Here is a 23,283-nt window from a genome sequence, read left to right as displayed (position 1 = left end):
TGGGAAATTGTGCCGATGCAGTCACATCTGCCATGTTATCCCCTCAGGCTACTGCTAGTTCCCCGAGAGTTGGGACATTCTCAGAGTGCCTGTTCAGCCATGTTGTGCCCTCAGGGGCATTGTCTATATCCCCACGATATCTGGAGTGCTTTGGTTACTCCTCCCCACTCCCATTCTCATGAGAGTTATTATCCTATCCTGGAGTGCTATGGTTACTCCTCCCCCTTCCCATTCTCGGGAAAGCTGCTCCTATAAAAGCCTTTCTTCTTCCGCACCTCGTTTTCTTGCCAGCGCTTCACTCTGGTGTTCAGACGCAGGAAAGGTTACTGTGTGAGGCGGCCATTTTTCGCTACCTCCACGTGGCCCAACCTGCTTCTCTAGCACCCAACTCTGAGGTGCCAGCGCAAATAAAGATTTGTATTTCCTCTTCACTCCGGACCCCTGCTCTCTCTCTTCTCCTCAGCCCGCGCACAACAACATTTCACTTGTAAAGCAACTCCCCTGCAGGTGGGGAGCAGGGGACTTGAACCGGTATCCTTACGTTGGTCCTTGCGCTTTGTGCGTTTTGAACTTTTTAATGCATAGACGCCAGTTCTGAGTATGTATTTCTTCAATCTAAGCACTGAAGGTCTCATATTTCTGACTTGATTGAATTATAATAGTGAGCTTAAATTGTTAATACATTTCTAATAATGACTTTCGTTTGAAATATTAAATCACCTATAATCTTAGACCAGGGAGATTAGAAGCAACTGATCTTGTCAGTGTATAAGATATAGTTATTTGTAAATAGCATTAAATGACATAAATCACGGTAAGGTCTTATATGGCACAGTAAATACTAACCATGGGATTTTCAAAGTAAACTCAGATCCCAAATAACTTGGTTATAACAATAACTATTGCCTTTTAAAACTCTAAGACAGCAGGAATCTTCCCCCATCCTCTATAAAAACCCCAATTTCTCCCAGTCCTGGAACCTCTGGGAAGCAGCTCATTTTCCTTCATGCTTCTCTCAGTCCATACCATTTGATACTACTGCATCTGCTGATCTCAGCCAGATCACTGCAACCAGTACCACCTTGACATGTTTCACTTCGGACTTTATCCAGAGATAACAGACATGCGATGTCAACCTTTCAGCTCCATCACTCTGGTGAGACCCTTTCTAGCTCATAGGACTCCTTAATTCCCTTTCAGGTGGTGCACTTCCTAACAAAGCCACAGAACCTAGATATAGGCCAGTCCCCATGAACTAGTGCACATGTACCCATAAGACAGGGGAAATATAGACCTTAAAGTAAAAGTGCACATTAGTTTGCAGTGACTACATAAGTGCAGCAAGCAAGTAGAAGACTTAAAATAAAAGACACTATAAAGTACTTAATCAAATAGTTTCAACTTAGACCTAGATACCCTTTTCACCTACTTCCTATTTCACTTCCCTCTATCACCCCAGAGCTAGCTTTGTCAGATAAAGTAGGGACTACAAAAGCCGGATAAAGGCAAGAGACTGGCATACTTTAATTATGGTTCTTTTGGTCACTACCAGGCTACCCCATCATCCAGGGCCCTAGTCAGGGAAGCCTGAGATTCCCAGATAGATATGATGGGCCTAGACCTCTCTCAGATCCTTCTCTCCACCATCACTGGTTTTCTCCATCAGGAACATCATGGATACTTTTGTGGACCTCTCCAGGACCTTGCCCTTAAAGTGAAACAATGGTAGGGACTGTCCCACTCTCTGAAGGGAGGCTGGGTCAACATACTCTGCAACTTGAGAAAGACCGGTCCTGAATTAGGGGCAGCCTAGAATGTTCCTAGCTGTAACCATGGAATGCGAGCTCAGACCTACAGGGATGCAGAGGTTACACAGGCTCATGTGCTGAATATGGGCCCCAGATCAGATCAATGGGGCTTATAATAAATGGTATTTATATACTTTTCCCATATTTGGGAGTTACTCTCTATCCTGACCCAGCTTTCTAGTTCTATTTCCAACTCTGACACCATTGACACCATCTCCCCAGACATCTCCTTTAGCCCACCTGCAGGTTTGCTATTGGGCTCAGGCAAAAACTAGTAAAGTCACGGACCCCTTGGAATATACCTAAAATAGATTCCCTAGATCCTTCCAACATAAAGACCCCAATTCTGATCTGCTGCATTCTTACCTTTAGGTTTCTGATTATTAAACTATGTATTCTGCTTTATATCTTAATGCCCTTCAGGCACCAAGTTGCAGATGCTACCATGATGCCAACCTGACTTCCCTAGGCAGATGACCTTACCAGTGTGTCCTGGAATGACACCTCTCCAGTGCCCTGCCCCACTAGTGAAAGACAGAAACAGGTTGGGAGTATGGATTGGTCTGTCAACGCCCAGGTCCAGCAGAGAAGCAATTACAGAAGCCAGACTTTCCACCTTCTGCACCCCATAATGATCCTGAGTGCATGATCCCAGAGAGATAAAAAAAATAGGAAAGCTTCCAGTGGAGGGGATGGGATATGGATCTATGGTGGTGAGAAATGTGTGGAATTTTACCCCTCTTATCCTATGGTTTTGTCAGTATTTTCATTTTTTAATTTATAAATAAATTTTAAAAAACAGGATAGCTTCCAGTGAAGAGGATGGGATATGTAACTCTAGTGGTGGGAATTGTGCCCTTCTTATCCTATGGTCTTGTCGATCATCATTAAATCAATGAAAAGTTTTTTTTTTAATATTTATTTATTCCCGTTTGTTGCCCTTGTTTTTTATTGTTGTAGTGATTATTGTTGTCGTCATTGTTGGATAGGACAGAGAGAGATGGAGAGAGGAGGGAAAGACAGAGATGGGGAGAGAAAGACAAACACCTGCAGACCTACTTCACTGCTTGTGAAGTGACCCCCTGCAGGTAGGGAGCTGAGAGCTCGAACCAGGATCCTTACGCTGGCACCACCTGTGCTTAACTCACTGCACTACCACCCGACTCGATTTTTTTTTTTTTTTTAAATAAGAGTCAATCAGAGCATCATGCTGGTACATGTGATCTGGACTGGAACTCAGAACCTTATACTTTTCAGATCAATGTTCTAACCATTATGCCACCTCTAAGGTCAACTATGCAACCAACTTGAGTCCTTGCATGAAAATTGGCATAAAAAAGCTGAAATGTGTTAACAATGTTCCAAGGTATGATGGGACAAGAATAGAAATCTGGGTAAAATAAATAAATAAAAGAATCAAGCAGGAGTGAGGGAGATAGCACAATGGTTATGAGGAGACTCTCATGCCTGAGGTTCCAAAGTACCAGGTTCAATTCCTTACACCACCATATGCCATAGCTGAGCAGTGCTCTGGGGAGAAAAAAAAACAAAAAACAAAACATAGAAATCCAGGTCCAGGAGGGATGGGATGGAAAACAACCCATCACCAATCCAGAATTTCTATTTGAGTAGTAAGCTTCCTTTCTGGGGAAGAGAGAGACCTGAAGTACTGGTTCACCACTCATAAAGCTTCCCTTCTACAGGTGGGGACTGGGGCTTGAACCTAGGTCCTTGCATACTGTAATATATGCATTCCACCAGATGCACCACTCCTGTCCCCCCACCCCACTTTTTCTTTAGGTCAAAAATTTGCTAGAAATCCAGCATTTGTTAGATATTACAGCATTTGGGGCCAGATGGTGGCGCACCTGGTTGAGTGCACATGTTACAGTACGGGACCCAGGTTCGAGCCCCTGATTCCCACCTGCACGGGGAAAGCTTCATAAATGATGAAGCAGTGCTGCAGGTATCTGTCTCTCTCCCTCTCTATCACCCCCTTCCCTCTCAATTTCTGACTGTCTCTGTCCAACAAATAATAATTTAAAAAATTAAAAAAAAAATTACAGCATTTGCTAGTAAACCTGCCTGCTCTAGTCCTCTCTGGCCACAACATCCTGATTTTCTGGTAGGGGACCATTCCCAGGCCGAAAATGTAGCTGTACATTATCAGGAGCCCTTGAATCCCTGATTTGGGGAAAAAAGGGTATGTCTCAGAACTGGGATAAGAGCCCCAGGCCTCTCCAGGGCACAGCGATTGGCTTACGGACAGACCAAGTGCCAAACTGGGCTAGTCAGAGACAAGATGCACAGTCCAAGCTCTTTGGCGAAAAGACAAACTCTCCGTCTGCTGGTCTGTGGGGGAGAAGCTCAGAGTGGAGGTAGCCATCTGGCCTTCCCTTGAGTGGGCCTGAGAAAGCAGCCACCTGGGAGAAAATTGAACTGAAAGAGAAAAAGATAAGACTTGACCTTCCACCCCCAAAGCTGGAATAATCCTATATTTACCAGCTTGGACATTCCCCTTCACCACTAAAATCATTTAAAATTCTGTTTCTTTTGCAATCAAAAGAGATGAAGTTAAAAAAAAAAAAAAAAAAAAAAAACCTGACTCAAAAGAGAATGAGATGTGGGCTCAGAGCATAAAGCTCATTCATGCCTTACCATATATGAGGCTCTGGGTTCCATCCCTGGCACAACACAGGAGCACCATGGATAGCACCACAGATGGTGGAGGAGGGCTTTGGTGTCCTTTAAACAGTAGCATAAAAATTATCTTGGGGAGGAAGTTCAGATGTATCATGCATACTTGATGTATTGGGTTTATTCTCTAATACTAACCAACCAACCAACCAACAAACAAGGGAGGAGGAGGCAGCATAATAGTTATGGAAAAGACCTTCATGCCCAAGGTTCTAAAGTCATAGGCTCAATCCCCAAACCACCATAAACCAGAGTTGAGCAATGCTTTGTTTAAAAGAAGAAGAAGAAAAAAAGCAAGCAATAATAATAAAGGGGGGTGGGTGGTGGTGCACCTGGTTGAGTGCATATGTTATAACGCACAAGGACGAAGGTTCAGTCCCCAGCTCCCCATCTGTAGGAGGAAAGCTTCGTAAGTGGTGAAGCAGGTATAACTCTCTTCTTCACTGTCTTCCTCATCCCTTTTGATTTGTCTCTCTCCAATAACTAAGAAATAAAATTAATAATAAAGAAAACTGAGAGAGAGAATTTCATTGTCAGCTACTTAATAATTCTCCACAAAACAACCAAAAACAAATAAAATTAAAAAAAATAGGCCAGTTGTTCCTAACAGTCATTTAGATATTACTTCATAAGAATGCTCACTTTTCATCTAAGTTACCCAGATAACTGAGAAACAAACCAAACAAGCTTCTGGTTTCTTTCCTCTGTACCAGGTGCCAGGAGGATGCCAGCACATTGCCCATGGTTGAGCCCTCAGTGCTGGCTATTCTGGAAGGTACACTCTGCAGCCACAACAGCCCACTGTGCCACTGTGGATGCCAAGTTCAACCTTGCTTCTTCTGGTGCCCTGTGTCATTGAACCATGTTATTCAGAGAGATGTGGTGGGGCTAAGGACCACCCAAAGCTTGCCCAATGTCTATGCTTACCTCTTGTATTGCTTAAGTCATACCCAAGGCAAGAACTCTTCTCTTGGAAGAGGTAAGGTGGGGTGAGGGAAAAGGGTGTTTTGACCAGATTTAGGATTCCTGGTCTGTTCCACTGGCTGCTGCCATTGCCTCATCCACTCCCTAGACTAGGGATGCTACCCTCCACCAAAATCACTATAAGGATTGTTCCAGAAAAGGGAGTGCAGAAAGGGGTGCCTAGCTCAATGCCCAGCATGCCCCCAGAGGTTTAATAAAAGGGTTTGTTTCCTTCTAAAAGTACTGGCTCAGAAGAGACAGGATAATTCAAGTTATAGGATATGGCATTTAAACGACTCAGATCTTGGCATAATGCCTTTCCCACAGCATGGGGGAATAGGGACAGGGGTAGAGGAGAATCAGGGGGGAGGAAAGGCAGAGGGTGGCATGGAGGATTAACACTGGATTCTCATGCATGAAGTCCTGAGTCCAATCCCTAGCATTCTATGTGCCAAAGTGATGATGTGTTTTTCTTTCACAAATAAATCTGAGAGGAGAGAGGGGAGGGAGGCAGAGAGAAGGAAAGGAAGAATGGGGAAAGGAGAAGGATGGAAGAGGATGAAGTGGGAAAAAAAAAAAAAAAAAAAAGGCCTGATCATCCAAATATTTATCAGCTACAGAGCAAGATTTCCTGGTAGTGAACTGGAGGCACTCAGCCCAGGCAGTGTCAGGGGACAAATGGCAGTCAGGACAACATGGCAAAGTTGACAGTCACCATGGTTTCTTAAGGGTTCTAGACCTTCCCAATTGTCCTTTATCTTGAAGAACCCTAGAATCTTCCATGTCATCCCCTTCCCCATGCCCAGAGCCTCCCTTGTGCCTTGTTATCTCTGCCTCAATCCAGCTTTATAGTACATCTCCTAGGTGAGGAGGTGCAGGAGGTTAAAGCTCACTGCACTCAGCTGTTACCCTCCCATAGAAGCCTGCTGTCCCTCCTTCCAGCACACCAAATGAACTGGTAGGCAATCCTCAGTTCCCACACAGTATCACTGGGTGCCAGACTCAAAGATGTGCCTTCAGTCAGCAGGTCCCGGTCCTGTCCCAGCCCCAGAAGCCAGAGACATCTCTGCAATGACCCCACAGTCACAGAGACCTCTGAAAGCTGTAAGTCAATACGCTCAGGTATTTTTTTTTTTCCGGTTTGGTTTTCATAAGAACACTTTCACAGAAGCATTTCATTAATTAAAATAACTCCTGCAAACTTTCAGAATGTGAAAATTCACGTTCCTTGCTCAGGGAGCAATTCAAGTTGGAGTTCTTTTATTTCAAGGCACCATGACATGATGGTCTTTCTAAGAACACCTCTTCCTCCATGTGCAAAAGTCTTGGGGGGGGTGGGGTAGAAAAACAAACCCTCACAGAGCTCATGGTCATCCACCAACTTTCAATAATTAACCACTCAATAGGACAGAGGCCCAGGAGCCTAAAGCCACTGTTACAAATGATACACTTGGAATGCACCCCCTGCTGTGGTCCCCAAAGGAAAGAGATGAACTGAACACTTATAATTAGGAAGAGTCAGGAGAACCTCAAAGGAAAAAAAAATCCATGTAAACGTGACAACTGGTGTCTCTTTCCTCCTCACTTATCCTCTTCATCGCTCAGGGTGGCACTCCCCTGGAGTGTAGTTGCCAGCTTGCTTTGCAAAAGTGCTGCCAGTTTTTTTGATGTCTTTTTGAGAAACGCACTGCTTGGGTGGGCACTGTTCACATGCAGATACAGGTCCTCCTGGGTGGGGCCTGTGTAGCCACAATCCTCACAGACATAGAGTTTGTCCCGGCGCTGCTTGTAGGCATACTGCTGCTGCACACCGTGAATCTTCTTCAGGTGGGACTCCAGGGAGCAACGCTGGGTGAAGGCTTTGTTGCAGATGTCACATTTGTAGGGGCGAATGCCTACAAGGGCAAAGGACAGACATCACCATCAGGAATGGCCAAGTCAGAGTCTCCTAACAATAAAACCATTAAAATTGCTATGCTCAAACCAAAAGCAAAACATATATAAAATTAAAAAGTGGGCAGAGGAATTGAATAGACATTTTAACAAAGAAGACATATAATGGTCAGCAAGTCCATGAAAAGATGCTCAGCATTACTCAACAGCAGAGAAAGGTGCATCAGAAGCACACAGACACATCACTTCACAACCATTAGTGTTAGAATGGTTCTCATCCAGCTGGGGAGATAGCACAGTAATTATGCAAAAAGGCTTTCATGTCCGAAGCTCCAAGTTCCCAGTTCCCTCTCCAGCACCACTATAAGCCAGAAGTGAGCAATGTTCTAGAAAAAAATGAGTGGGAGGAAGAAGAAAAAGGAAAGGAAAAGAAAGAATGGATATCATTAAAGAGGTAAAAAAACAGAGGGCCAGGAGATAATTCAAGGGGTAGAGTGTATGCCTTACCAAGTGTGAGACCCTGGTAATCCCTGGTATCAATCCCTGATACCACATGGGAGCACCGTAGGCAACCCTTAGTGGGGAGGACGCCATGGATGGTGGAACCTGCTTCGGTCTCCCTCCCTTCCTCCCATTCATCTCTAGGCATACAGGATAAAAAGCTGGGACGGGGAGTCGGGCTGTAGCACAGCAGGTTAAACGCAGGTGGCACAAAGCCTAAGGACCGGCATAAGTATATCCCGGTTCAAGCCCCCAGCTCCCCACCTGCAGGGGAGTCGCTTCACAAGTGGTGAAGCAGGTCTGCAGGTGTCTATCTTTCTCTCCCCTCTCTCTGCCTTCCCCTCCTCTCTCCATTTCTCTCTGTCCTTTCCAACAACGACAACAAAAACAAAAAACAACAAGGGCAACAAAAGGAAATAAATAAATAAATATTTTAAAAATTGGGTGGTCCCAGAGGTGGCACAGTGGATAAAGAATTGGATTCTCAACCATGAGGTCCTGAGTTCGATCCCCAGCAGCACATGTACCAGAGTGATGTCTGGTTCTTTCTCTTATCTTCTTCATGAATAAATAAATTCTTAAAAAAAAATTGGGACAGGGAAGCCACTCAGTAGTATAGTACATGGCCTTTGGTTAATTCCCTGGTGCTACATTAAAAGAACAAACACACCCCTTTGGGGGCCCCCATAGGACCTTGCCCTCAATGTGGAACAACAATGGTAGGGAATGTTCCATCGTCCTAAAGGGGGTTGGATAACCTACTCAATCTACCACCTGAAGAAGATGCGTCCTGAAACTGCTGCAACTCGGAAATGTTCCCACTCATGACCACAGGATGCAAGTTCAGACCTACAGGGATGTAGAGGTTACATAGGCTCCTATGCTGAATATGGGCCCCAGATCAAATTGATGGGGTTTATAGTCAACAATATTTATACACTTTTCCCCTATTTGGGAGCTGCTCTCTTCCCTGATTCAGCTTTCTAGGTCTTTTTACAGTCATGACATCAACTCCCAAGACAATAACTTGTGTCCAACTGCATAGCAAATGTCAGGCTCAAGCAAAAACTAATAAAGTTACGGGCCCTTTGGAATATACCTAAAATAGACCCACTAGGTATTTCCAAAACGGAAACCTCAAATATTCATCTGCAATATTCCAGCCTCTAGGTTCACAATTAAGCAACAATTTGTATGGCTTTATATGTCAACTCTTTTTCAGCCATCAGGTTCCAGATGCTACCATGATGCCAATTGGACTTCCCTGGGCAGACAACCCCACCAATATGTCCTGGAGTCCTGCTTCCCTAGAGCCCCGCCACACTAGGGAAAGACAGAAAAAGGCTGGGAGTATGGATCGACCTGTCAACGCCCACATTCAGCAGGGAAGCAATTACAGAAGCCAGACCTTCCACCTTCTGCACCCCATAATGACCCTGGGTCCATACTCCCAGAGGGTTAAAGAATAGGAAAGCTATCAGGGGAGGGGATGGGATATGGAGCTCTGGTGGTGGAAATTGTACCCCTCTTATCCTATGGTCTTGTCAATGTTTCCATTTTATAAATAAGTAAATAATTAATTAAAGAAAACAAACAAACAAACACAAAACAAAGCAAAACAACCAGGCAAGAAATAATGTTGGCAAGGATGTGGAAAAGTTCTTCAAAATATTAACGATTCATCAATCTCACTCTAGATACATATTTGCAAGAAATGTAATCGGGATCTTGAGGACATCCTGTACTTGTTAGGCTCACCATGGTATTATTTGCAACAGCCTTGACAGTGTTGGTCAACAGATGGATGAGTAAAGTTGTGATATACCAACCGTATGCTTAAACTAATAACATACCACAAACTTAACAGTGGCCCCAACAGGCTATGTCATATAGAATAGGCAAAGGATACAGCTATAGTAGTATATACAATCAAGGTTTGGGCACTTCTATTTCATGATGTTTACACAACAAAAAATCACTTGAGGAAGCACTTCTCAGAATGTATCCCCGTCATGAAGCAGCACACAGCTACATACATAATGGAATGCTATTCAGCCATTTAAAAAATAATAATAAAAGTCCTGTCTTCTCCAACAATGTGAACCTCACAGACATTGTGCAGAATGAAATTAAAGAGAAATAGTGCGTGCTCTCACATATATGTGGAATCCTAAGTATGTCAAAGTCACAGAAAAAGAATAGAAAAGAGGGTAAGGTGTGAGGGGTGGGAACAGAGCAGATTATACACCTCCTCCACATCCTGCTTCTTGGAAACCTTATCTTGATTCAGAAATTCAAGAGCCCTAGGGGATTGTCCCTGGGTGGGATGGACTCTTCCTTGGTCATTTCTGGCCTTCCTCTTAAAGGTAGACTGGGCTCTAGCACAAACAGCCTGAGGCAGATGTGCAGGTGTGGGAAGCTGCAACACAGATGGGTGTGCCCACCAGTAGCAGGAGCTGGGGATGTAGACATGATACTGATGGCATCTTACTACAGTTATGAAAGCATTTCCAAACTAGATCTTATGTTGGCTTGAGCACTGGTAGTGGGTCTGACCTTCTTTTTTTTTGCCTCCAGAGTTAACGCTGGGGCTTGGTGCCTGCACTACGAATCCACTGCTCCTGGAGGCTATTTTTTCCCTTTTGTTACCCTTGTTGTTTATCTTTTTGTTGTTGTTATTATTATTGTCATTGCTGTCATTTGTTGTTTGACAAAGAGAAATCGAGAGAGGAGGGGAAGACAGAAGGGGAAAGATAGACACCTGCAGACCTGCTTCACCACTTGTGAAGTGATCCTCTTGTAGGTGGGGAGCCGGGGGCTCGAACTGGGATCCTTACGCCAGTCCTTGTGTTTTGTACCATGTGTGCTTAACCTGCTGTGCTACCGCCCGACCCCCAGGTCTGACCCTTTAGATGGGAGTTCACCATGGAACTCAGCTTACTAAAACACACATGTAGTACCCATGGTAGAGCACACATGTTACCATGCACAAGGACCTAGGTTCAAGCCCCTAGTCTTCACCTGCAGTGGGGAGGCTTCATGAGCAGTGCATGTGTCTCTCTTTCCTCTCCCTCTCTATCTTCTCTGCCATCTCAATTTCTCTCTGTCCTATCAAAAATAAATAAATAAATAAATAAATATATATATATATATATATATATTTTTTTTTTTTTAATTTTAAAAGCCCCAGGAGTGGTGGCTTCATCATGCAGGCAATGAGTCCCAGCAATAACCCTGGTGGCAAAACAAGACAAAGCAAAACCAAAAAACAGAGTCATTCCGAATTCCACCATCAGCACATCATGTAACCCAGCTGTGTGAGGTTAGAATAACATATCGAGAGGCAGAAGTGTGGTCTAACAGACTCTAAAGGAGGACACCCTGGTTGTTATGTGGAGTGAAGGCCCCGGAGAGGAAGGGTATCAGGCTGGGAAGATGAGGAGCAGAGTAGACCATCTCAGAACCCTGAGGATAGGAGGATCCTGTCTGCAGGAATCCCTCAAAGGTCCTTACAGACCCTGATCCCTTCAGCTAGTCAAGGAGCTTCATTTTCACATTAAAAATAAATAAATGGTTCTTTAGATCTGAAATACCACCCCCCCTCTTAAGGTTAAAAAAACCTTTAATTAAAAAAGGGAAAAAATTAAATTCAGTACATGTATTTCTCTCATTCCCTAAATTCAATGGTCATGTTTCTTATGAATTCATGTTTTTCCACAAACATGTATCTTTACTTATTATTATTTTTTTTTTATGGCTCTGGCTTATGGTGGTGCTAGAGATTGAACTTGGGATCTCAAAGTGTGTTGCATAAACTATAGTACCATCTCCCTGGACTACACATTTAACATTAAATATCTGTGTATGTTGTATTATATATAGGCATGCCTCATGTTACTGTACTTTGCTTTACTGGACTTCATAGATATTGTGGTTTTCTTTTACAAGGAGAAGGTTATGGTTACCCTGCATTAAGCAACCAATCTGACCATTTTTCCAGCAGCATGTGCTCATCTGTAACTACAGTTAATTAAGGTATATACATGTTACTGTTATTTTTAAAGTAGAAATAACCTTTATTAGTTGCAAGAGGATAAAGGAGAAGGGGTGAGCAGGGGTAGATAGCATAATGATTATGCAGAGACTCTCATGCCTGAAGCTCCAAAGCCCCAGGTTCAATTCCCTGCATTACCATAAGCCAGAGCTAAGCAGTGTTCTGGTTAAAAAAAGAGGGGAAAAAAAAAAAGAGAGAGAGAGAGGTATGACTGGTCCTGGATGCTGAAACATCTCCCAAAGACAAGGCTATGACTGTGAAGTTATACATTTTTTTAAAGATTTTATTTATTTATCTATTTATTTATTTATGAGAAAGATAGAAGAAAGAAAGAACCAGACATCACTCTGGTACATGTGCTGCCTGGGACTGAACTCTGGACTTCATGCTGGAGTCCAATGTTTCATCAACTGCATCATTTCCTGAATCACCTTTTTTTTTTTTTTCTCTCTTTAGACATAATGCAACTGTGCATGTAGTAGACTACAGTATTCTGTAAACAAGACTGCTATATACACTGAGAAACAAAAAACTTCATATGACTTGCTTTATTGCAATGCTTGCTTTATTGTGGCAGTCTAGAAATATCTGCCCATGTTACAGATGCTTTTCTTTTTTCTGAAGAGAACATCATAGAGGAGAGGGCACATGTTTACATTATGGTTTATTTGTTTTACCAGAGCATTGTTCAACTCTAATTTACGGTGGTGCAGGGGGAAAGGGGTGGGGGGATTCTGGAACTAGAGACACAGTTCAAACTGTTAGAGCACAGAACTTGCACATCTGAGTTCCAATAGGATGCAGGCTCAATAACATTACCTTTGCCAGAGCTGAACAGTGCTTTGGGCAGCCCTTATATAGATTTTTTAAATATTTATTTATTTATTATTTATGAGAGAGAGAAGAAGAGAGAGAGAACCAGAGTATCACTCTGGTATATGCAATGCTAAGGATCGAAAGAAGGACCTCATGCTTAAGAGTCTAAGGCATTATCACACAATTTCATTCCTTTTTAATAGCATCATATGTTTTGCTAGATGATTCTACCCAAACCCACATTTAAGCATAGAAATTGAGGAAGCCTTTCCCCTACCCACCACACCCTATCTATCATATGGCCCTACACCACTTGGGACTATGAGGGCTATGTACATAATTGTCAAAACCCATCAATTGGGTGCTTGTTGGACATGTACTTCTCCAACCTAAACTTCCACTTATTCTCAGTCTCATATGGTTTGCCAGAACACTGGCTCCTGGTTCCAGCCCTGATGACCTGGTACGAGGCTAGGGCTCAGCCTGAATTTTTTTTGTTTGCCCCCAGGGTTGTTGCCGGGGCTCGGTGCCTGCACCACAAATCCACAGCTCCTGAAGACCACTTTTTTCCCCTTTTGTTGCCCTTGTTGTTCCATCATTGTTGTGGTTATTATTATTACTGTTGTTGTTGCTGTCATTGGATAGGACAGAGAGAAATCAAGAGAGGAGGGGAAGACAGAGGGGGAGAGAAAGATACCTGCAGACCTGCTGCATCACCTGTGAAGCGACTCCCCTGCAGGTGGGGAGCCAGGTGCTCAAACCGGGATCCTTAGGTCCTTGTGCTTCGCGCCACGTGCGCTTAACCTACTGCGCTACCAACAGCCTGCATTTCTAACAAGTCCCCAGGTGATACAGAAGCTATGGGTGCCTCACCTGCTCTTTCAGGTTGAAAGCAATGAAAATTAAATCTGTAGGGCCAAAGAGATTGTACCACCTTAAGCCAGAACTGAGCAGTGTTCTGATTAAAAAAAAAAAAAAAATGTGTGTGTGTGTGTGTGTGTGTGTGTGTGTGTGTGTATGCTGACAATGGCACACCTGGTAGAACATATATGTTACCATGTGTGAGGACCCAGGTTCAAGTCCCCAGTCCCCACCTGCAGGGGGGATGCTTCATGAGTTTTGAATATCTATTCTAGATATTCCCAGTATATTAATTCCTCTATCTCCAATAGCACATGTACCAGAATGATACTCAGGAACTGGGGTTTTTTTTAAATTATTATTATATTTTTTATTTGGTAGAGACAGCCAGAAATTGAGAGGAAGGGGATATAGAGGAGAGGGACAGAGAGACACCTACAGCCCTGCTTCACCACTCATGAAGCTTTCCTCTTGTAGGTGGGGACTGGGGACTTGAACCTGGGTCCTTCTGCTTGGTGACATGTGCACTCAACCAGATGTGCCACCACCCAGCCCCTTCCTCTATCTTAAAGAGATAAAGAAAGAAAAGGAGGAAGGGAGGGAGGAAGGAAGGAACGAAGGGATGGAAGGAAGGAGAGACAGTGACAGAGAGGGGGAAAGAGTGAGAGAGTTAAGCCTATTGACAATACTTTAAGAGTTTGAAGCCATGTGGCAGCCCTCTTCCCAGTTCCTCAGTGGTGACTCTTGGGTCCAAGTTATGTGTATGTGGGTGGGGGTGAAGAGGAGAGTCATTTTTGTTCAGCTCTGGTTTATACTGATGCTGGCTATTGAACCTGGGATTTTTTGGTGTCTCAGGCATGAAAGTCTTTTGCACCCTCTCATCTATGGCTATCTAATTTTTGACAAGGGGGCCCAAAATATTAAATAGGGAAAACAGATTACCTGCTTTGTACATGTGAGGTTGGAGTACGATCCAAGCACCGAGAGAGTATCAAGAGAACTTTGCCAGTGGTGTGATGCCTTAAACTCTCATACATAAAAGATAAAGAAGGGAGTCTGGGGGGGAAGCTCAGTGGGTTAAACACACGTGGCACAAAGCATAAAGACCGGTGTTAAGGATTCTGGTTCGAGCCCCCAGCTCCCCACCTGCAGGGGAGTCGCTTCACAGGTGGTGAAGCAGGTCTGCAGGTGTCTATCTTTCTCTCCCCCTCTCTGTCTTCCCCTCCTCTTTCCATTTCTCTCTGTCCTATCCAACAATTGCTTCACCACTCATGAAGCTTTCCCCCTGTATGTGGGGACCAGGGGCTTGAACCCAGGTCTTTTAGCACTGTAATGTGTGTGATTAACCACATACAACACTACCTGGCCTCCACAAATAAAAAAATTTTAAAAACACATATATAACACTAAAAAAGAATAAAGACAAAGCATGTTAAAAACTTCTGGTGTAAAAAATGGAGGTCTGGGGCTAGGTGGTGCTGCACCTCGTTGGGCACATATGTTACAGTGCGCAAGGACCAGGTTCAAGCCCCTGGTCCTCACCTGCAGGGGGAAAGCTTCACAAGTGGTGAGGCAGGGCTGCAGGTGTCTCCTCTATCTTCACCTTCTCTCTCAATTTCTGGCTGTCTCGATCTAATAAATAAATATAACTAAAAAAAAAAAAAAAGGTCTGTTTTTAGGAGCAAAACCAAAGCATGGTGTGAAGGGAGAGGAGGTTATTTTTCTTTTTTTCCCATTGTTGTCCCTTTCATGTTACTTTTTTGTTGTTGTTGTTACCAGAGCACTGCTCAGTTCTGGTTTATGGTGGTGCAGGGGATTAAACCTGAGACTTTGGAGCCTCAGGCATGAAAGTCTCTGCATAACCCTTATACTATCTACCCCCACCCTTCACATTACATTCCAAGTTAAATAAAAAATAAAATTTGAAGGGGAAAAAAAAAAAAAAAAAGGATGTGGCCCTGCCAGTGGCTCTGTGGTCTGTGGTCAGAGTGCAAAATTTGCTTGTATGAGGCCCAGGTTTGGTCCCCAGCACCACATATGCCAGAGAGATGCTACAGCTTTTCTCACTAAATAAATGATAGTCAAATGGGTGCACAAGATAAAAGGTGCACAGAGCAGCTTTCAAGTCTGTAAGGGCAGAAGTTACTATATTCCTTTTTTTTTAAAATCAGTCCCACTACAAACATCTTCCAGTAAACCCATCCCTTTAGGCTACAAACAAAGACACCATTGTTTTCTCTTCTTCAAATCAAGATGGAATTTATTTGCCCTCAGGTTTTAGAGAAGATAAGGCCAGAGGGCACCCCATGGGTGTGGGCGGAGCAGAAATCACAGGTTTGGCTAGCTGCCCCCTTCTCACTTCCCAGGTGTCCCATCTGAATTCTTCAGCTTCTCTCTTAGGAATGGCACGCACTTCAAACCAAGTCTTTTATCTCATCCAGAGTTATAACCAAGGGCTGGCAGAAAACTCATCTGGATAGTAGGCTGCTTTGCCTTGCTCTCCACCCAGGTTCAAACCCAGTCCCAAAAGCATTGAAAGAGGCTTTAGTGCTATGGTTTCTTCCCCGCCCACCCCCTCTCGTTACCTCTTTTGTCTCTATATGAAAAAAAAAAAAAAAAAAAATATATATATATATATATCAAAATCAGTCTGGAGCACTGAAACTGACTACTCCCACCCCTAAAAGTCGAACCCCAAACTAAAATGCTTGGTCCCCTACAAAGACTGAGGCAGGGAACCACAGTTGTGTTTTGGCTTTTCAATGGTTTATTTTATTTTATTTATTTTTACCAGAGCACTGCTCAGCTCTGGCTTATGGAGGTACAGGGGATTAAACCTGGGATTTTAGAGTCTCAGGCAGGAGAGTCTCTTTGCATAATAACCATTATGCTATCTACATCTGCCCACCTTTCAAAGGTTTGTATTCAATAGTTCGTAATAGCTTACACTTTCTTCTCTTATATTGGCTGAAGTGTTTTATAGAACAAGAGGACTGGACCTGGAAGAAAAAGGGGGTAATTATGTACAAATGTAGATAATTGTAAAAAATGTAGATAGTTGTAGAGATGACAGTTAATCCATGTCTGCAACCTTGGGAGAACCACAGTGGTTCTATAAGAGAAGAAAGTGTAAGCTACTACAAACTACTGAATACAAACCTTTGAAAGGTGGGCAGATGTAGATAGCATAAATGGTTATTATGCAAAGAGACTCTCATGCCTGAGACTCCAAAGTCCCAGGTTTTATCCCCTGCACCACCATAAGCCAGAGCTGAGCAGTGCTCTGGTAAAAATAAATAAATAAAATAAAAAGTTCGATCCCCAGCAGCACATGTGCCAGAGTGATGTTAAAAAAAATAATTTGTAATCAAGACTTTTTTTTGGCAAGCCAGGGCCTTGAACATGCACAATTTCACTACTCCAAGTTGTTTCTTCATTCATTCAGGAAGAGAGAACATAGCACTGGAGCTTCATCATCAGCAACTCCTCCATCCATTTCTTTAAAGCTCACCACCCTCTTCCCTCAATTTTGACCTCAAATAGCCTGACTTAATGGTCTCAGTAATTCTCTCCACTTTGCTAAATAAAACAACTCCCTGTATGATGTGTGTAGTAGACATGTAAGTCTTTTGTCCATACTCTCTTTTACTTAGCCAGCGCTTCATTTTCCAGTTGTGAATGTTTGGTCCCTAAGAGCTCATGGCTACCCCCTTCTCCAACAGGTGGGCACTGACCAACTGAGCTCCCTGCCCATGGGAGAAGCAGCTCTCAGCCATAGACAGAGAAAATGTCTGACAGGACAGAGAGATAGCTCAACTGGTAGAGCATTGTACAAGGACAAGACTTTGCCACCCACACTCTAGATAATCTGTGCAGTCAGACTGAGGTCACTTCCCCATTCTCTCTGGCCAGTCCTGCTTCTAAACTCCTAACTAGGTTCCCCTGACTGTCCTCTTTCATGCAATCATTTTTATAAGAATCACATCTAAGAATATGCTCCTCGAGATGCCAACCTAAGACAGTGTGGACTAAAAATAGCCATTTGCTTGCTGATCTATTTTCAAAAAATATCCTGTAGTTTTTTGTTTGTTTTGTTTTCCTGTCCTAGTTCTTCTCTTCCAATCTTGAATATCATTTGACTACTACATTCCCCCTACTACACAAAAATTACCCTTCTAATTTACTTTATTGGTGAAGTATAACAACAACAAAAAAGTCTTAAACTTTTCTTTCATCTGCTTGGATATTAATGTGAGATATTTTTCAGGCTCTAGTTTCCTTGGATCTTTTCCAAGATGTCTCCTTATGTTTGAGTCTTTCCTTAAATGTCCTGTTCTCCCAGTCACTGCAGGGAACAGGAGGGGATACAGGGGCAGGGTGTTGGTCTTCCATCTCACTGTCTTTGCTCACCTTGTTAATATTGTAACTATAATTCTCAACAGAAGGATCTTGAGATGCCAGATATATCTGTAAATTAGTCATGGCCTAGTCTAACCAGGTTGTAATACACTCTCATCTATTTATTATATTTGCATTAATATGCCTATATCTTTACCTCTGGTCTAAATTCAACATTTCCTTTTTTTTTACTCTTTTTACTTATTTATATTGGATAGAGACAGAGGGAAATTGAGAGAGGAGAAGAGGTAGAGAGAGGAAAGAGACATAGAGACACCTGCAGCCCTGCTTTCATTACTCGTGAAGCTTTCCCCCAGCAGGTGGGGACCAGGGGTTTGAACCTGGGTCCATGTGCACTGTGATGTGTACTCTTAACCAAATGCACCACCACCAGGCCCCTCAACATTTACTTTTAATAGTCAAAAGCAAAAATTCAACATTCATGTCTAAATCAAAGGCAAGATCAATTTCCTAGCATTCTGGTGAGATCAAGTGAGGCTGTTCATATGCATAACAAGAAAAAAATGTCAAAAAATAAATAAATAAAAATTAAAAAAAAAGAAAAAAATGTCAGGATCTCAAATCTTTGCTGTCTCTCCTCTCCCCCTACCCCCCCCCCACTTCTTTCAGTGCCTTATGTGCAGAGTTCCCAAGATGGGCGATAAGTCTCTCTCACCAAGGGGGCAGGCTTGTTTCAGAAGAGAATCATCCCCAGAACTAAGCTTCTTCAGTTTGCCACCAGAAAATTTGCTATGAATCCCCTAATTCCTTGTCCATTATTACTCGAAAAATCTGTATTAGAAAATAATTTATGGAAGGGGAAACAGGCTCAAGACATATGTATAAACATGCAATCATACATACACATACTTAATGGTTAGCTATATATTTCAGTGATCTTGGAGTTGTTCAAAATTAATTAACTTTAAAAATTATTAATAACTGAAAGAGAGAGAACCAGAGCACCACACTGGCATATGAAATACCAGGGAAAGAACTAGGGAGCCTATACTCACAGGTCAGATGCTTTACCCTCTGTATTACCTCATGCATATATGATAGGGTACTGTTGAACAGCCTTTGGGGCCTGTTTTCATTCCTTTAGTTAGAAAGGAAGAGAAAAGAGAGAGGCAGAAAGAGAGAGATAAAGACAGATAGGAGGGGGTCCGGCGGTAGCGCAGCGGGTTAGGCGCACGTGGCGCAAAGTGCAAGGACCTGCGTAAGGAACCAGGTTCGAGCCCCGGGCTCCCCACCTGTAGGGGAGTCACTTCATGGGCGGTGAAGCAGGTCTGCAGGTGTCTATCTTTCTTTCCCCCTCTCTGTCTTACCCTTCTCTCTCCATTTCTCTCTGTCCTATCCAACAGCGAACGACATCAACAATAAGAACCGCAACAAGGCTACAACAAGGGCAACAAAAGGAGAAAAAAATGGCCTCCAGGAGCAGTGGATTCATGATGCAGGCACTGAACCCCAGCAATAACCCTGGAGGCAAAAAAAAAAAAAAAAAAAAGATAGGAGACACACCAGGGCTTTGTTTTCTCATGTGGTATGACAAGGCTCTCATTCTGGGCCTCACACAGCAGGAGACGTCTATAGCATGGATGAGTCATCTTTCAGGTTCTCAAGGGATCACTGTGACAAAAATGTAGATGGTGAACCTTAAGAAAAACCTGGGAGGGAGTCGGGCGGTAGTGTAGCGGGTTAAGCGCACGTGGCTCGAAGCGCAAGGACTGGCGTAAGAATCCCGATTTGAGCCCCTGGCTTCCCACCTGTAGGGAAGTCGCTTCACAAGCGGTGAAGCAGGTGTCTTTCTCACCCGCTCTCTGTCTTCCCCTCCTCTCTAGATTTCTCTCTGTCCCAGCCAACGACAGCAACAACAATAATAACCACAACAATGATAAAACAACAAGGGCAACAAAAGGGGTAAAATGGTCTCCAGGAGCAGTGGATTGGTGGTGCAGGCACCAAGCCCCGGCAATAAGCTCAGAGGAAAAAAAAAAAAAAAAAGAAAAGAAAAACCTGGGAATGGCTGCACAAACAGCTCATTTGGTAGAACACTTACATGCTTAAGAATGCCAGTTCGAGTCCCAGTACTACATGTACTGGGATGATATACTGGTTTGTCTCTGTCTCATGTGAAATTCTCCCTTCATCCCACACATAATAAATAAAATTAATATTCTTTAAAAAAAAAAAAAAAGAGAACAACCTAGGAAGCTAGATTATTTCTTTTTTAACATTTATTTATTTTCCCTTTTGTTGCCCTTGTTTTTTTAAATTGTTGTTGTAGTTATTATTGTTGTTGTTCTTGATGCTGATGGTATTAGGACAGTGAGAAATGGAAAGAAGAGGGGAAGATAGAGAGGGGGAGAGAAAGATAACTGCAGACCTGCTTCATGGCCTGTGAAGTGACACCCCTGCAGGTGGGGAGCCTGGGGCCTTAACCGGGATCCTTATGCCGGTCCTGCACTTTGTGCCACATGCACTTAACCTGCTGCGCTATCGCTGGACTCCCGAAAGCCAGATTATTTCTAAGATAAAATTAGTGAGTTTGTAAACCAATGAGAAGGAAAGGCTGTGAGAAAGGCCACTGGACACTCCCAAGATTCTCTGTGAAATGAAGCCAATGAGGACCAGATCTACATTTAATAAGTCGTGGAACTTAAGTGAGGAAGGTTCAGGGGGAGAAGGTGTTCACCCACCAAGTTCAAGTGGAAGATTTATTTAGCTGTAAGACAGCTAAGTGTCTTTTCTTTTTGAGCACTTGGGTGAAACAGGATGCTCTTTTGGGACTGGCTTACTTCCCCAAAAAACGAAGCCTTTAAGACATCACTGGTAAGGGGCCCCAAGAACCATGTTGTAGCACTCTGCCTAGATCAAGGGCAAAACTACCAATATGGCCCACACTGTTTCAAGCATCACTCATCACTTCCTCATCACTTCCTGTCAGTGAATAATACTGAGTCTCATTAGCATATGTATTAGTTATCTCCATGGTACAGGGACAAAACCATACTAAGGGGCTAAGGAAATAGTGTAATGGTTATGCAAAAAGACTTTCATGCCTGAGGCTCCAAAGTCCCAGGTTCAATCCTTCACACCACAGGCAGAACTGAGCAATGCTCTGGCAATAAACAAATAAATAAATAAATAAATAACAACAAAAGCAAACATACAGAGAGAGGGAGCTTGCTGACCCACAGTGATACAGCTGGCAGAGTGCACAGCCAGAAAGAAGGAGAACTGACACAGGGTGACTTCCAAATGCCCCAAAATGTGGGTTTTCCAGTAATACCAAGGGACCCCAGGCTCCTGACTCACCTCTTTGGTGGGAAAGGAATGGAACTCCTGGGCAGAAAAAACAAAATGGGGGTAGTGGGTAGACAGCATAATGGCTATGCAAAGAGACTCTCTTACCTGAGGCTCCAGTGCTCCAAGTTCAACCCCCTGTACCACCAAAAGCCAGAGCTGAGCAGTGCTCTGGTTAATAAAAATAATAAAGTGAAAGCAAAATGGAAAGTGAGACACTCTCTTCCTTACCTGTATGTGTGCGGACGTGCCTCTTCAGGTCGAAGGTGTCGTTGAAGCCCTTGCCACAGAATGTGCACAGATGTCGCTTTACCTGGTTGTGGCACTTGAGGTGCCGGTTGAGCATGCGCTGCAGGCGGAAACCCTTGCCACACAGGTCACAGCTGTGCACTGCCGGGTCGCTGCATGTGCCCGTGGTGAACTAGGATAGACAGAGAAGTTGTGAGGTCTCTAGTGCGTGTGGCATGTCCTGGACTCACCCCATATCTGTGGCTCACCCCACAGAACCCACCCAACTGTCTTTAAGCTGGGTCTAGCTGGGGCTTAATTTTAAGAAGGTTTTGATTTTGGGAAAGGTAAAACATCTGACAGCAACTCTCAACATTCATTCTCCCCTTCTCCCTTAGAACACTCCTTCTTCTTCTAGCGTTTGCCCTTCTTCCGTAGCCAGTCAACAGCGTCAGGTTGAGCCTGAAGTAAAGTTTCAAGACCTCCTTTGAATCTGGAGAGGTGGCAGTCGTTGACTATGTGGGTCATAGTCTGTCTGTAGCCACAGGGGCAGTTCGGGTCGTCTCTGGCTCCCCAGCGATGGAACATAGCGGCGCGCCGGCCATGGCCTATTCGATAGCGATTGAGGAGGGCCCAATCATAACGTGCTAGGTCAAAGCCGGGTTGACGCTTGCAGGGGTCTGTGATGAGGTGTTTGTTCTTTACCTCAGCTGACTGCCAACTCTGTTTCCAAGAGTCTGGAACAGAGAACAGTCCTGATGTCTAGCTGAAGACACAGCTCCCAGCTACAAGTCTACATTTCCCAGTCTTATAGTGAGTCATGCTTGTGGGACTCCCTGGCTGATGAGGTATATTTTGGGTGCTGCCCTCTTTCTTCTTTACTCCTGCCTATTGGCGAGAGCTCCAACAGCTCTACAAGGCAAAGGGTTGTGCTGAGGAGGGATGAGCACAAAGGAAGATCTGAATCCTAATGATATCATGGAACCTGTCACAGAGCCCTCCCACCTCACAGGCACATTCAATTCCTCCCTCCCTCTGCATGTCACTACATCATGAGAACAAAACTACTTCCTCTTCCCTTGGATTTTGGCAGAGTTCATTACAGCATCCACCTCATCTCTCCAGGAAGCCAACTGCCTGCACGAGACCCCAGAAGAAGGATCTCCAATCAACATCCTTCTCCAATTCCATTCTCATTCTCTCAGAACTGAATGTCTCAGCTGACACTGTCAAATATGCGACCTGTGACAGGTCCTGTGCTCAGAGGTGGCAGTAGTAACCAGGATGACTCATCCCCAAGACACTGCCAGTCTAGTGGAGGAGCAGACCTGTCCAGTGTCATTTCAGAAGCCTTGGTGCAATGGGCACTTTAGAACAGCACCCAAGTTCAGACATGGATTGCTAGAAAAGAGGCTCCTACAGGAAGTAAGTGAGCCCTTCAGGTAGGCAAAGAGGAAGAGGAAGAAGAGGGGGAGAGTAGGAAGGAAAGTTACAGAGAGAATAGTGTGAAATGAGAGGACTGTGGGGCTCAGCATGGTCAGTCTAAGCAGTGCAGATGAAGAGAGCTGTGGTAGCAGAGAAGGGCAGGGTCCCTCCACTGCAGGGCTCCACCACAGGGGCCCATGTGACACACAATTCCTTTCAGAGGGCTATAGATGCCAGAGGGAGACAAGGACAGTAACAGGCCTGAGTCTGATGACTTGATTGGGTGACCGCTCTGGACTCCCCAACTGCCTCTAACCTCAAAACTGTCAC

At 43.9% G+C, this 23,283-nt stretch overlaps 1 protein-coding gene across 1 annotated transcript in view; it reads right to left on the bottom strand.

The window, feature by feature from the left end:
- Positions 1–6,677: 6,677 nt before the first annotated feature.
- Positions 6,678–23,283, bottom strand: part of OVOL2 (ovo like zinc finger 2) — a 30,566-nt gene continuing 13,960 nt past the window's right edge. The window contains exons 3-4 of the mRNA XM_007525656.3: positions 21,532–21,721; positions 6,678–7,363 (exon numbers count right to left, since the gene is read on the bottom strand). Coding sequence (XP_007525718.1) covers positions 7,050–7,363; positions 21,532–21,721 — 504 coding nt within the window. The 3' untranslated portion in view covers positions 6,678–7,049. The remainder of the gene's footprint in view (positions 7,364–21,531; positions 21,722–23,283) is intronic.

Source organism: Erinaceus europaeus, chromosome 1 (genome assembly GCF_950295315.1).
Source record: "Erinaceus europaeus chromosome 1, mEriEur2.1, whole genome shotgun sequence".
Taxonomy (NCBI): Eukaryota; Metazoa; Chordata; class Mammalia; order Eulipotyphla; family Erinaceidae; genus Erinaceus; species Erinaceus europaeus.
This window is presented reverse-complemented; position numbering and strand designations above follow the sequence as displayed.